General features: G+C 40.1%; 1 protein-coding gene across 1 annotated transcript; it reads right to left on the bottom strand.

The window, feature by feature from the left end:
• Positions 1-70: 70 nt before the first annotated feature.
• On the bottom strand, positions 71-15692 carry cracr2ab (calcium release activated channel regulator 2Ab). The gene is given in 19 exon segments (XM_034112406.1): positions 71-721; positions 1966-2042; positions 2123-2224; positions 3457-3571; positions 4295-4376; positions 5303-5441; positions 6347-6607; positions 6609-7005; positions 7563-7645; positions 7759-7807; positions 7961-8032; positions 8789-8976; positions 9700-9795; positions 10163-10253; positions 11575-11721; positions 11804-11993; positions 12419-12530; positions 14514-14869; positions 15585-15692. Coding segments are annotated over 18 exon segments (2442 nt in total). The 5' UTR covers positions 14667-14869; positions 15585-15692; the 3' UTR covers positions 71-633.
• Between the last annotated feature and the right edge of the window lie 89 nt (positions 15693-15781).

Raw genomic sequence — 15781 nt, 5'->3', positions numbered from 1 at the left:
TTTATTCTGTTATTGTTGATTTGCAAGTAAAAGATGTTTGCTTCATTCATTTTGGAAAAGGTGCCAAATGTAATTTTCTTTATTTCTTTAATTAAGGATAGTTCAGAGCAAAATGTACTTTGGTGCCAGAATAAAACAGAACAACACAGAATGCTCAAAAAAACAAAGATGCAATATGACATGTTCCACTTTGTTTAGATCGGACGAACGAACAAAAAAAAACACGACGATGAATAAAGTGTTAAAGAATCTGACTTTTTACGTGATTTTCATTGAAACAGTTATAATGAATTACAAATAATTTACTTCATTTTGAGAGTCAACATTAAATAAAACTACATTAACATATTGGGTAAAGATTAAAAGTGATTATGATACAGAATATATTTCCATTTTAAATCTTATAGACAGCACTACTGTGATTAGGCAGCACAGCATTATTTACAGGAAATAGAAGCACCTTATTATCAATTAAGTCTTCCTCTGAGCCTCATTAAAACAGCAGTTCTTCATGTTTGCGCCAAAAAGACTGCTTGTTAGAAGACCGTCTACGATAAAGTCCAACAATGATTTCATTGCTGTCTTACAAGACTGCAAAAAGTGATGTAGCACTTGGCAGATTGAGTGTCCCCTTCACTTGCAGCAGGCCTTCTTCTTCACGGGCTGAGCACTCAGAACCACTGTGGTGTCTCTCACCCTGTCCTCCTGCTCCATCAGCACTCTGAGGGAACACACACACACACACACACACACACACACACACACACACACACACACACACACACACACACACACACACACACACACACACACACACACACACACACACACACACACACACACACACACACACACACACACACACACACACACACACACACACACACACACACACACACACACACACACACACACGAGCCGTCTGTTTATCATGAGCAGAATGTGTAGAGCAGAGTGGGAAGTAACCAAGTACATTTACTCAACTCCAATTTTGAGGTGAATAAAAAGTAACTGAAATGTTGACTTTAATTAAATGTATTATGTCAACAGATTTCACATAAGTGTATTAGCTTAGTTGAAAGCAATACTATTAAGTTGAACCTACATATTGTTTATTTAAACTTAATAGTATTGCTAACCTAATACAGTTATGTGGAATATGTTGACATTTAATTAAAGTCAACATTTCAGTTGTTTCCATTTACTGCTACTTTATGCCTCAGCTCCACTTCATTTAAAAAGGAAAATTATATCATTTTACTCCACCACATGTCATGAGTTTAAAGCTTGAGCTACTTTTAACTAAATGCATCTCTAAAATATAGTAGAGGTGGATATGAGTGGACTCTCTTTAAGTCACAAAAGAGTCAAATTATTTAAATATTTGACTAAAAGTCAATCAGAACTTTGTTTGTCTTCAACAGTTAAATGCTACTTGATGTAACAATATTATCTAGAAATGTCGCTTATAAAATATAATTATATATACACATAAAGGCAGTTTTTCAGTCCTATAATTACTTTTACTTTTTATACTTTAAATTATGCTTGCTGGTGAGACTGTTGCAGTGGTGGGAAGTAACTAAGTACATTTACTCAAGTACTGTACTTGTGTAAAAATATGAGGTACTTTACTTGATTGTTTTCATGTAATGCTACATTATACTTCTACTCCACTACATTTATTAAACAGCTTCAGCTACTTCTAAAAAACTAAAAAACATCTTTATTAAACTAGTGGACTAAATCTTTAGGTCACAAAAAACATTATTTAAATATGTTACTCAAAGTCACCAGAACTTTGTTTGTCTCCAACAGTAAAGTGCTACTTGCTGCAGCAATATTATCTAGAAATGTCAAGTATAATTACATACACAGTACACATATTGGTACTTTGACTCAAGTAAAGCATCTGAGTACTTCTTCCACCTCTGGTGTATAAGTGATTCACAGTCTGCCTCTTACCTGGCCAGGTGCGTCAGGGACTCTGTCACGTTCTTCGAAGTGTACGCGCTGACCTCAAAGAACATCACCTTGTTTTCCTACGCGGGGATCAAAACAGAAAAATGGTTTTAAGTGAGCACGTAAACTGAATGATCGACAAGCTTGGAAATAAACTCACGAAGGCCAGTTGCTCGGCTTCTTTGAAGGACACCTCCCTCTCTGCATCCATGTCCATCTTGTTGCCCAAAAGGAGGACGGGGATCCCTTCTTCTGCTGCCTCCTGAAAAAAGAGGAGTGCAGTGATTTAGCACAGGAGCCATCTTCAGAATCTTTCTTACATGTATGGATGGTCCAATTGTTTAACTACGGGAGACACACGCACGAATAAGGAATAGTACGACCTGCAAATGATAAAAACACTTCAACCAAACTCATTTTAGCTCAGGGGCCACACAGCCAATTAAATCATAGCATAATAACGACAACTCCAAATGCATCGCTTTGTTTGTATTGAAAATGTTCACGTTGAATGAACTATCGTTTTAAAAACATTATGAGCAACCTGACATTTCTTAAAAAGTGCAATTTCAACAATTGAATGCCTCAGTTTATCATTTACACACGCGCATCACGACTTACAGATCACGGTGTTTCGAAAAAAGGCAGACACATTTAGTCACCGGTACCTGGAACTGGACAATATATAAATGTACTTTAGGATCATAACAACTTGTCTAGATCTAGAAATTATCGTTGTGTCTCGTCTAATGTGTTAGTTTTGTTTATGTATTTTGTCTGTAATTTCCTGTTTTATTTTGTATTTACCTTGTCTTTCCTTTCAGGTGTGTTTTCCCGCCTTCATCAGCGTCTGCCCCGCCCCTGATTGTTTCCACCTTTTCTCACTCACCTCTTGTTTAAATAGTCCTGTGTCAGTTTGTCTTGTTTGTTTCCCCGAATGGTCGTGCCAAGCCTCAGCTCTGAAAGGATCGCTTTTCACTCATGTCAGGTTTTGTTATTTTGTTGGCATCATTTTTTATTAAGCCCTCTTTTTGTTGTGCTAGTTTTTTCCTCCTTGTGAGCACCTTTTGTTATTTCCACCGCCTACTCTTTTAAGAGGGAGCAATTAAGGAAGAAGGTTAAGTTATCCTCCTGCGATCTATAAAATGTGTATATACAAAACATTTTAAATTAAGATAAAATGTTCTTTATTGGTCCTAATTTGGGATAATTTTTTCATCACAAAATAGAAACATCTTAAAATAGAAAATAAAACAGAACTAAAAGTTAAATACATACATGTTGACAGTGAGGTCCACATTTTAAAGTAGGATATTATTAACATTAAGCGTAAGGAATAGCATATTCAATTCAATAAAAAAATTATTTCTACTCTTTGCAAGTGCACCCTAGACTTAAACACTGAAAAGAATTAGGTAATATAAATCAGTGTATCATTACTAAACCACCATAATCTTAGCGTTACAGGAGACTGTGCTGGGTCAAAGGTCAAACCTGAACATTGGTGAGCCAGGGTTTGACGGCCTTGAAGCTCTCCTGCACCGTCACGTCGAACATCACCACCACCCCGTCTGCCTTCCTGAAGAACTGCTTGGTGATGCTGCGGTACCTGGGCCAATCACAGGGCAGTCACCACACTGATCCACTCAACACATGTATGACTATCTGAAGCTCCCTAAACACGACTACTGGACTGTATTGAAAGTACATCTTGAAATATGCAACAAAAGTGATTTCAGTCAATCAATAAAGCATTCTGCATAATAGTACACGAAAATCTACTTTAAATTGTGCATATATTTCAACTCATATTTTAAATGTATATACTAATTGTGCACTGATATTTGTTGATTTGTACTTTACTAAGGAAAAACACACCTAAAGTTTTATTTTCTTTCTTTAGGTTTACTGTAAGTGAACATCAGTTTACATAATTTTAACCTGGGATTAAAGAAATACTGCCATTTATATGTCCAAAAACTGTCAGGACTTTATATAAGTATTTATACTTTTATATAGTATTTGGGTGTGTAGCTACTAGTGAATTATAATAATTGAAATACCATATTGATTATGTTGTGAAATTGACTTTATTTCCTCTATAAACTTCAGGAAAAATGCAAGATATGTTTAAGCTGAACATATTTAAGTTTTTGTTCTCTATTACAACTGTCAGTATTAGCAAGTTATTTGGTTTCTTTTTGTTCTCTTTCTGAGAAACTACAATAAGGGATCACAATAACAAAAATATAAAGAATATATATAAAAAAAAGAAGAAAACATCCCATGGCTGCACTTGTTTCCTATCTCAAATATATAAGACTAAACTCACCTCTCCTGCCCTGCCGTGTCCCACAGCTGCATGGCCACCTGCATGTTGTCCAGGGTCAGGGTCTTCACACTGTAGTCAACCCCTGATCGAGACACAACAAACACCAGAAGGATGTCACACAAAGTCATCCGAGGAGAAGTTTAATACAGAACAGCCACACTTCTAAACTAAGTACATTTACTCAAGTAGTGTAAGCACCATTTTGAGATACTTTTACTTTACTTGAGTATTTCCATTTTACGCTTCTTTTTGTGTCTATTCCAATACAGTTCAGAGGTCAATGGTGTACTTTCACTCCACTACATGTATGTAATACCTTTAGTTACTTTTCAGATGTGGATGAATGATGTGAAATATAATCAAGTCTTGAATCAGACTTTAGTTCCATCTGGAGTAAATCCACAAGCTACCCTGCAGTATACAAAGTCATTCAAACTAGCTGCACCTTCACCAGCTTTGAGAACACTTTCATGATCAATCATTATAAAACATATCATATATATTATTCTGAAATGGACCAATCAGAATCTGCACAATGACTACTTTTACTGTCGGTAAGTCGGTAAGTATATTTTGATGATAATACTTTATATTTTACTTGTAACAGAGTATTCCTACAGTCTGGTACTTCTACTTTTACTTAAGTACTACAGTCTGCGTACTTCTCCCACCTCTGATTTAACTTACATTTGTCAATTTGTATTGTTTTTTGACAGAGCGAAAAACACAAAAATGGCCACTAGGGGGTCTGGAGAGTCGGGATACTTACTGTTCCTCATTCCAGAGAAGAAGGGGAGAAGGGGGGTTTTTGGAGGGCAAAGGGAAGATAACAAGGCTCGAGGGAGGATTTGGGAACAATTAAAGCAAGAGGAAAGATTTATCACAAGTGACATAATCTGCAGTACAATGTGTGCCAGGCAGTGTGACTCTACAAGCCCCTTCATGTGATGCAGGTCAGAGGTCACCCCTCCCCCATGAACACTATCATCACGATGCTTCTCTTCTCACCCACAGTTGCAGTGGTGGCGGGGTGGAAGCGGCCCTCACAGAAGGAGCGGAGCAGGGACGTCTTGCCAACACTAGAGTTCCCCACCAGAACCACTTTAAACAGGCGGTCCGGGACAAACAGGGGGGCTTCATGGGTATTCTGGAGCAGATAAGAGAGGCAGGGGCAGATACTCAGTGGTGAACAGTAACTAAGTACATTTGCTGTCTTTTTATGTTCCTTTATACTTCTACTCCAATACATTTATTTGACAACATAAGTTACTTTTGCAGGTTTTTATTATTAATACAAAAATGTAATAAATTAATACACTAAGATGTATTATAATGGAAGTACCTGGCAGCATAACAAGTTATTAATGTTATCTCATTCTTTAACAGCTGCCAAATAAATTCAAATTTAATTATAAACAAGCAAACTTTTTTTTCAGAAAAAAATTTCACTGAGTGCTGTGTGCATAACATAAGATAAGACGTACTTTATTGATCCACAATTGGGAATTTAAACAAAACAAGGCATTGCATATAAGTAGAATGTATGTGTGACAATTAAAGAGGGTTTCCTCCTCTATGTAATACTATTGTACTTTTACTTAAGTAATATTCTGAATGCAGGACTTTTACGGAGTATTTTTAGATTGTGGTCCTGTAACATTTACTTAAGTGAAGTATAAGATCTGAGTACTCGTTCCACCTCTGCAGATTCTAATATTTTATCTGGGTCATTATCTCTGTGGTAATAACAGGGTTTCTGTTTTGTAATCGAATGTAATGCTTTTTAAGACCACAACTGAGAAAATGTCATATTGTCTCCACAGATTTGTCTGTCTCTAACTGAGCTTAATCTGCTCTGTTTCATGTACTACTTTTATCCTGTTACTTTCTTTAGTACAGGTCACATACTGTAAGGAGAACCAATTAAAACATTACAGTAAAAAAAAAATATATAAATCTAAAGACGAGCCAAAGTATGAGCTTAAATTCAAAAATAGCAACTTTAAGACTTTTCAGGATGTTTAGAGGGGTAAAGTAGTGAAGTGGACATACTTGCTGGGTCTCCTTCCCCACAGGCTGTCCTCTTGGAGACATTGGCGTCTTTTTGGCGCGGGTAAAGCGGGATTTCCTCACTGATGCTACTGCTGACACAGGATTTGAGGATGGGCTGGCGGAGAGGTCTTCTCCTATGACAACACTAGTTTCAATGTCACTCTGAGGTTCCTCATCCTCATCCTCATCCTCCTCGTCCTCTTCCTCACTGAGCTGGTGCAGTAAAGGTTGAGGCCCCCCGAGGAGCAGGTGGGGCAGGTGGGTCCTCCTCGATGGAGATGACCCTCCGGAGGGGCCACCCGTCCGGGGGGGCGTCCAAAGCCTCGTCCTCCATCCCCGTCTTCTTCTTGATGTCCACTCTCTTTGCTCTTTCCCTCTCTTTCCCCGTAACTCGCTTTGTGGCGGCCATCTTGCCGGGTGATTTTTTGGCCTTTGCCTTCACGTCGTGTGCTTTGGGTGGAGCGGGGTGGGCGTAACCGTTAGCTAAGCCAACGTTTTTCCTCCCTGCGGGGCGTTGAAATGTTGAAGTGCTTACAGTGGAAGGGGGGGTGGGGGTGTCGTCCTCGCTACAGGAGGAGGAAGCAACAAACACGATTTGAAGGAGCTCTATAGGCAAGGCCTCCAGAGACTGGTAGGACCCGTCCACAAACAGTGGGGCTCTTTGGAGAACAGAGGAGAAACAGAGGGCATGCTGGGTAAATATACGGAGGCCAAAGCACTCATGTTTCGGATTGTAGTCACAGAACAGTTACTTCAGATGATTAGGTACGGAATCCTCTGTTTTTCCTCTTTAGATGTAGGCACACACAATCAAATAAACACAGATAGATGCATACATTAACAATTTGGAAATTAAGTTAAAAAAAACATAAATAGTAATTAATTTATAAGATATAGCTTAAACATAATGGATACAACATCAATACTCATACGTACATTCATTGGCAGATCTTACCACCTGGTCATTATAAATGCTTTCTAATAATTTCCCCATCTTTCGTCAAAGATATGAACTTGGTTTCTGATTCTCATGGTGATTTTACTAAACTATTCCATTGTGAGTTATTACGTTATTATCTTTTTGCCAATTCCTTGTAATTTGTTTAATAATTGCCATTGTTATCGTCTTTTTTTTATTCAAGAATTTCACATCGCACTGAGGCGGGAATTTCTTCTTTGTCCCAGATGATTAGTGTTTGGAAGTTAAATGAATCACCTTTTGGGCGGCTCGCTGCTGTCATCGAACATATTGCTGAGGCCCGCTCTCTGCTTCTGCTTCTTTCTGAGGGATGTTCGAGGCTTATTGAAACAAATGGGAAGTATCTTGGTGTTAGATGGGTATTTGATCCATCAGGCGTTGCCATGACAGATGAAGCAGCAATGCAATGCAATTCCATGCAATGTATACTCACCACGCCTCGGCATATGTCTCGCTCATCTTTTAAATGTTTGTTCATCTCTCTGTGAAGATTGAAAAGAGAAATGAATGAGAGCAATTAAACCTGCTATGCATAAAGAAGCATAAGCAGCACCTTTGTTTCTGAAAAACTTGCTTTAACCAAATGCAAAAAAGTTAAAGTAGAACCCAGATGTGTTGGGATGAAGTGATCATACCTGAGGAGGTCAAGCTGCTTCATGAGGCTCTGCTTCTCTCTCTGCAGTCCCTCCGTTACTCTGTACATTTCCCTGAAACAAGAAATGTATATTTAATATGTTGTAGAAGTACGTGTGGGTTTATAGACTTAGAAATAAGATGATCTAAGGATCACTTTTTAAAGCACAATATGACGTTCTGCCACTAGGGGGCTCAACATCAAAACAATAACAAAAGACAGCATTTGGTAGCGTCGTGAAGTAGCGTGGGATCATGGGAGTTGTTATCTTTAGACCCATGTTTCCTCAATTTAATAATCTGATAAGTTAAAACACTAAATAGAGCAGTTTTAAGTTAAGAATCAATGTCTCCTGTCCACGCTGCTAGCTCTGATAACTGGTGACCTAAAATCCTTCATCTGGTTATGGTGAAAACAACCAAGATCTAAACATCGGTTGTAAAAACGTGGCTTCAAGCTGGTTATAAGGGCCATTTGTACTATGTTTGACTGTCCTAAGTTTCTCACTTATTTGTATTTTGTTGCTTTAAATTAGCTTTAGAAAAAGTGCTATTTTTTTCTAGGTATTATTCTTTCTGTGTCTTTGTATGCACCATTTAAAGCAAATTCTTCACACGTGTCAAACTAATTGGTAATAAAACCAATTCTGATTTTATGACAGCTTCTGGCATTAAAAACCACGAAACTGACACAAGCTCAAAAGGGGATACGATGCCAGTGCAGGTGACCAAACATGTGAAAACATAGGTCTAATGTGAAAACGCAACATATTAGACCTTTAAATGAATGTTAAAAACGATACTCAGTCATGTGTTGGAGGTGTACCCACATCTCCTTCTCCTGCTGCAGCTGGGCGGCCTGCTCCTGCAGCAGGCCCAGCTGATCCTGGGCCAGCCCCAGCTCCTGGCTGGTGTTCTCTAGCGCTCGGGACAGCTCGTCGTTGGTCATCTTCAGCTTGACGTTCTCCACGTGGCTCTCCTGCTTCTCGCTGTTCAGCTCTCGGCACTGGAGCTCTAACTGAGAGAGGGAGAGGGGAATGTTCACAGGAATGAATTGCACTAATGCCGGGTGAGAGTACTTAGAGAGTGTCTGCAGAGGAGAGGGAACCGTGTGGCGGCTCTTTAAAATCCCTCCCAGCAGCACATGTTAGCTGGAGGGAAGGATTAATGCCATTCAGTACACTGTAGCAAAACCACAGATCTGTTTTATGTATTTTATTTCGTTTTATTTGTATTTCACATTCTATCATGTCTTTTATCATTTTCTTATCATTTTAATTATCTCTCACATAATGTTTGTTATATGAATAAACTTTGTTTTGATTTATGGAAAAATATATTTAAAATTCCTTATTTTACAAAGTATCAGGAATATTGGCAGTAAATAGACACTGCATCTTGTTCATTTGAAACTAAAAACATATGCCATATGTTTAATATTAATTTTAAACTTCTTCTCCAGAGGTTTTTCTTTTATATCATTATTTATTAACATTAACATATTTGTTTTCCTCTTTAAGAGAAAATTATAACTTTTCCATGAAACATATTTCATATTAACTTTGATATAATCTATCCTTTCATGTTTTTAAGTTTGAAAGTAAATTCGCAAGAATAGAATCCATCTTTTTTTCTCTTAATTATTTATATTGGACATAATTCCAAAGGTCTGTTTAACGAGCCCTTTGAAGAGATGCTATCCTGATCTATCTCGACTCGTGGGTTAAAACCATGAACTCACCCTTTTCTGCTTCTGGAAAATATGTTCCAGCTCTTTCTCTTTTGAAGACAGCTGGTGCGCCAGGTCGACGCTGCGCAGCTGAATACGCTCAGAGTCCTGCTCGACCAGAGGAAGAAAGGTTAAAGGTCATATGGTGATGAGAAGTGACATGAGTAAAATACCCTCCACAAATAAACCATTCCGCAGTGTGAAGGCCAAGGAATCAAGTGAAGAGACAATAAAGAAAACATGTTTGAGTGGAGTGGGACTTTAAATATCTGCTATTTTGTTCTATTGTTGAGGTGTGTGTGTGTGGTGTGTGTGTGTGTGTGTGTGTGTGTTGTGTGTGTGTGTGTGTGTGTGTGTGTGTGTGTGTGTGTGTGTGTGTGTGTGTGTGTGTGTGTGTGTGTGTGTGTGTGTGTGTGTGTGTGTGTGTGTGTGTGTGTGTGTGTGTGTGTGTGTGTGTGTGTCTGCGCTCCTGTACCTTCAGTATCAGCCTGTCCTTCTCATTTTTTATCTGCGCCTCCATCTCTTCGTATAAATACCGGATCTCACTGTCATGTGTTGCAGACTTCCTGCACGGGGACAGTAAAGACATTACAATCATAACGTTGAATCAATGACATAATACAATATCCAGGAACAGAGCGCCATTGTTGTCTCAGGCCGGCTCACGTGTAAATACTCAACACACAAACCTGCAGACACGCAGCAACTTAGCTTCATCTTCAGAAGAATACGGAGAGGTGTTTACTTCACTCTAACAGCTGCTAAGACCCAAACAGCTAATTAGTCCAGAGAATAACGAGCTGCTGTGCCAGGGGGAAGTACGCAGGTTGGAGAAATCACATATTCTTAGCACACTGCAGTTTGTAAATGTTGTATAATGCTTTCCAAAATGCTGCTGGTGAATCTATATAAAAAAAGAAATGCGTATCACTTTTAATTTCCTCTCATGCACAGTCTGAATGGATTTGCCCAGCAGCAGGAGGTGGGGGGACTTCAGAGCGGGCCCCCAGATTACTGGTCATTTGATATGGATAAAAGGGTTGTACTACATTTACCAAGTCCAGGGAAATGTTGCATGCAGGACCAACGTGGGGTAGGGATACACACACACACACACACACACACACACACACACACACACACACACACACACACACACACACACACACACACACACACACACACACACACACACACACACACACACACACACACACACACACACACACACACACACACACAGATTATTTTGGCGACTAGAAGAATGTTAGCTTCACATGGTACATACAGTACAGTACTTAAACACTTAAGAGTGTGGGAACCAATTGAGAGATGTGGACTTTTCCACCCAGAATCCTCACTGCTGCGGTAATACACTACACAATTGTATCCCAGTGTTTCCATTCTCTCTTAGCCGGAATAACCTTTTTCCTTCTGCCCCTCCACAGCTGAAGGGAATTCTCTCTCCTTTCGAGCTTCAAGTACAAGTGTGTACTGCCCAGTGGTGTGAGAAGTACTCCAGATTTGACTTAGGTAAAAGTACTTACTGTTCATAATGCCCCATTTTAGAATCAGATATATTAATGATTGGATATTTAATTTTGATGCATTGATGTGATAAACACAGCTGTTAGGTGGAACTAGTTTTAATCAATTTAAATAATTATATATCATAGTTTATTTGTTAATTTATTATTTAGTTTTAGCTAAATCTGTAAAGTAACAAGTAACTAATTTTGTCAAATAAATGTAGTGGAGTAAAAAGTACAATATTGGCTTTCAAATTGTAGTGGAGTATAAGTTGCATCAAATAAAAATACTCAAGTAAAGTACTCCAAATCGTACTCAAGTACAATACTTAAGTAAATGTACACCACTGCACTTTACCTCTGCAGGGCGCTCTCCATCTCCTTCTTCTCCTGGTGGGCTTCTTTGATCTGGTGTGTGACCCTGGTCAGGAACTCCTCGAAATTGGACAGAAGGTGAGGCTCGTCCCGCCGGAGCTGAGCCCAGAGACTGCGCACCTCACCTGGACTGGGGGGGGGGATTCATGTGTCAAGAAGGAATTATCTTTGCTGAAACACACCACAGAAAACCACACAGGGATTGCACTCACTCCTCAAACACGTTACTGGCCCCCAGGCTCTCCAGCAGCATACAGAAGTGTCCCTCCTCCTCACTATCGACCCCCGACAGCTTGGCTTCCCATTGGCTCTGATAGAGGGCTTCTTTGGCCCTAATGCCGTGGCCGGGGGCCGGATTCTGCTCATCAGTCACAGAGATCCTCCGGCCATGCAGGAACTGACCTGAGAGAAACCCACAGAGGATGTATTCAAGTGTTGCAGCAGCATGTCTTTTCCTCTGAGAGCGACCTTCTGAGTTACTTTCTGGACTCATATTTGATTGTCATTTGAAAGATAATAATAAAGCTTTATTTGTATAGTACATTTTGCAACATGGCACACAAATCAAAGCAAAACACAAGAAATGAACTTCAGGTCGAACAGTAACATCTTTTTGCATGCATGCAGCATGACATCATGTTATAATAGATAGACAGGGACTTCAGGATTATTTAAAAAGCCATTTGAAGAGGACCTCAGGGCTCGTCCAGGGACATACAACTAGAGTGAACCGGTGAGATATGAGGGTGCCGAAGCATTAAGAGCTCAAATAGTGTAAGATCAAAGTAAGCTGTACAGATAGAAGCGCGAGAGGGCAGGAGACCTACTGAAGCCAGAGGAGAACGCCTCCAGCGTGAGGTAACCCGTGTGGTCCGTATCCAGAGAGTCGAACACGTCCTCCAGCTCCTCTGCAGACAGAGGCAGCTGTCTGTGGAGCCTCTGCAGGAACACACACACACACACACACACACACACACACACACACACACACACACACACACACACACACACACACACACACACACACACACACACACACACACACACACACACACACACACACACACACACACACACACACACACACAATGTGTTCAAATGCTGCCATACAAAACTCAGCAGGGAGTATCAGCAGCGCACATATTAAGTTGGACGTGGTTGGGAGTTAGATTCAATAAATGTCACCTATAAACAGTAGTGTAAAGTAACTAAGTAGACTTACTTAAGTACTGAACTTAGGTACAATTTTGAGGTACATTTGCTTACTTGAGTATTTAAATGTTTCGCTACTTTGTACTTCTACTCCACTACATTTCAGAGGTAAATTGTGTACTTTTACTCCGCTACATTTATTTAATATCTTTAGTTACTTTGCACATGGAGTAAATCCACCAGCTACCCTGCAGTATACAAAGTCATTCAAACTAGCTGCACCTTCACCAGCTTTGAGAACACTTTCATGATCAATCATTATAAAACATATCATATATATTATTCTGAAATGGACCAATCTGCACAATGACTACTTTTACTGTCGCTACTTTAAGTATATTATGATGCTAATACTTTTGTACTTTTACTTGAGTAACTGTGAATATAGGACTTTTACTTTTTAACAGAGCATTCCTACACTCTGGTACTTCTACTTCCACTCACAGTAAGTACACGATGAGTGCTTCTCCTGTAAAAGTGATTGTATACTCCAGCTCGGTTTTGATATTCCTCACGCAGCGAGCGCAGAGCGAACACTGGAGCAGAGCTCTTCTTGTTGACGTGTCACTGAAGAGAGCTCTTCTTAGAAACCCTGAACACAAACAACAGCAACAAAAGGCCTGACGCTAGCAAGGGCCCTGTCCTATTCAACCGACAGCTCGGACACGGTTAGCGCTTTGAAGAGGCGCGTGTGTGTGGTTACCACCAGTAAGATGATTTGTGTGTGTGTGAGAGACGGAATGAGGTGAACCTAAACATTTCCATCAATGGTGCTTCTCTGCCACTGTTCGTGTGTTCGTGGGTGAAGTGCTCCTTCAGCAAAGGTTAGGAACAAAACAACCAGATTGAGCGAGGACGGCACAGTGACGGTGTTTCCCGCTTACTGTCATGACGACAGCACCGCTGGACACTGCACTGGGCCCAGGTAAATGTCTGCTTGACCTACTGTTCTTCCTAACGGAGGCTTCATGCTAAATGCTTGTAGCATATCTGAACTCAGATATGAAGTGCGTTATAAATTAAACCCATTATTATTATTATTATTATTATTGCATTCACAGAGCAGCATTACATTTTCAAAAAAGAATAAGAGACTTTAAAGGTTGAGTGTGACACTGAAAACAAACGTCCATAAACAAATAATTTGTGCTTTAAAGGAAATATAAAATCAGTAACGAAAGTGTCCAGCAGATTTATCTTGAAGAATATAATCCTGTGTTGCACCTTGGAAGTCATGCCATCAATATCTCTCCTGATGAACTAGAAAGCTTAGACTTTCAATAGCGACGACGAGTAGATTAGTCAGATCAACAGATTTACTATTTGATAATCCGTCACGGAATTCTTCGTGTAAAAATGTCAGAAAACACCGTTTTAAGCCTCTGAAATATGTAGAGGTCTTGCTTTTCTGTTTTTGAACTGACAACATTTTGACTTTGATAAACTGGGATGGATTTCCTTTTATGGGCATTATAATAATACATTATAACAAAGATTCCTGCATTCCAAATCTTACTTAAGTAAAAGTAAAAAAGTATTATCAGGGCAATGTACGTATTCAAAGTAAAATGACCTCAAAGTTGTACTTAAGTGCAGTACTTGAACAAATGGACTTCCCAACTCTGATTGACATGTTTTAACTTGAGTCTCTCCATCCCAACCTCAAGCTGACACACACACTTGAACAACACACACAGCCTGATCTCTAACCCTCATGTCTGTGCGGCTGATGAAGCCTTTGCCCTCCACGTCGCAGGTCTGGAAGAACTCCTTGGTCTTGTCCAGCAGGGCGATGCTGCCCCAGTCGGAGCGCCTCCTCCCTGGGCTCAGGCCGAAGCCGTTCACCTGGCCCTCCTCCTCCATGTCTGGGTCTTTAGGGAGCAGCGCGGGGTGTACGCAGCATGTATTTCACTGGCAGTCACAAGGGGAACCAGACATCAGGCCTCCTCACTGGCCCTGTATACAAAGCTGTGGGGCTTGCGCAGTCGCCATGACGACGGAGGCAGGAAGTAGCATCAGACGGTGAGATCACTGATAACCGTGTGGTTTAATCTGAGAACTGGCTCCTGTGAGAGAACAGCAGAAATACAGAAGACATGTTTGAGACACAAGTGATCAGAACAGGATCACTTGTTACACCGATACGTACTTCCCTTTTCTTATAAGCCAGGAACAACTCACAAAGGTATGTAAACACAGTGTAAAGGATTATGCTAAGACCCCGCCATACAGAACACATGACCGCATAATGCCTGCAGGAGCGGCTGCATTTAGAGCTGTAATGTACCACACAACACGCCATTCTTGTTTTCCCACCACAAGTGCACCGCTGTACTCTTTCCTGCAGTGTAAGAGCCGGGGTAAGAAACAGACATGTTATTTTGAAGGCAAAATATGTTTTCTTAACTGTTGTGATGGGAAAGTGTTTTTTACTTTCTAATAAGACATTGTTTTTCAGCTTTCCAGAGAACAAACAATAAAGTTAAAGACCTGTAAATTGAACATAAGAACCATACACTCCCCTTTGTATCCTCAAAAGACTTCTTGAAAAATAATAAAGCACAGATCTCAAGTATGTTGTACGTTAAAATCTGTTATACTCTGCTAAATATGTCATTTTAAAACAAAAGGTTGCAGCCTTTCTTTAAAACAACACCTTACTTGTGGGAAACGCCTTCTGCTCCAAACCTCTCAACTTAACTACATATGCAGCTTTTAAAATACTTAGCGGTTACCTCCAAATGGCGTCTTCAAATGAAGCAGAAACAGAAGAAGCCTTACCTTTTGACAAACGAGGAGCAGAAGTGAGCTCCGCCTGAGTGTCAACAGAGCAGCGGCTGCGCTCGGTGTTTAGGAAGTCTTGCCTCAGATGAACGTTACAGAAGTCACTCTGTGACCATGTGATGTCATGAGGAAGCTGCTGGAGGCTTTTCAGCCTGCGTCCCCTGCGAGAGAGGGGGGGGGGTCTCTCAGTGGGC

The sequence above is a fragment of the Pseudochaenichthys georgianus genome, chromosome 23, assembly GCF_902827115.2.
Source record: "Pseudochaenichthys georgianus chromosome 23, fPseGeo1.2, whole genome shotgun sequence".
In the NCBI taxonomy this organism is placed as follows: Eukaryota; Metazoa; Chordata; class Actinopteri; order Perciformes; family Channichthyidae; genus Pseudochaenichthys; species Pseudochaenichthys georgianus.
Note: the sequence above shows the minus strand (reverse complement) of the source record. Positions and strands in the feature narration are given on the sequence as shown.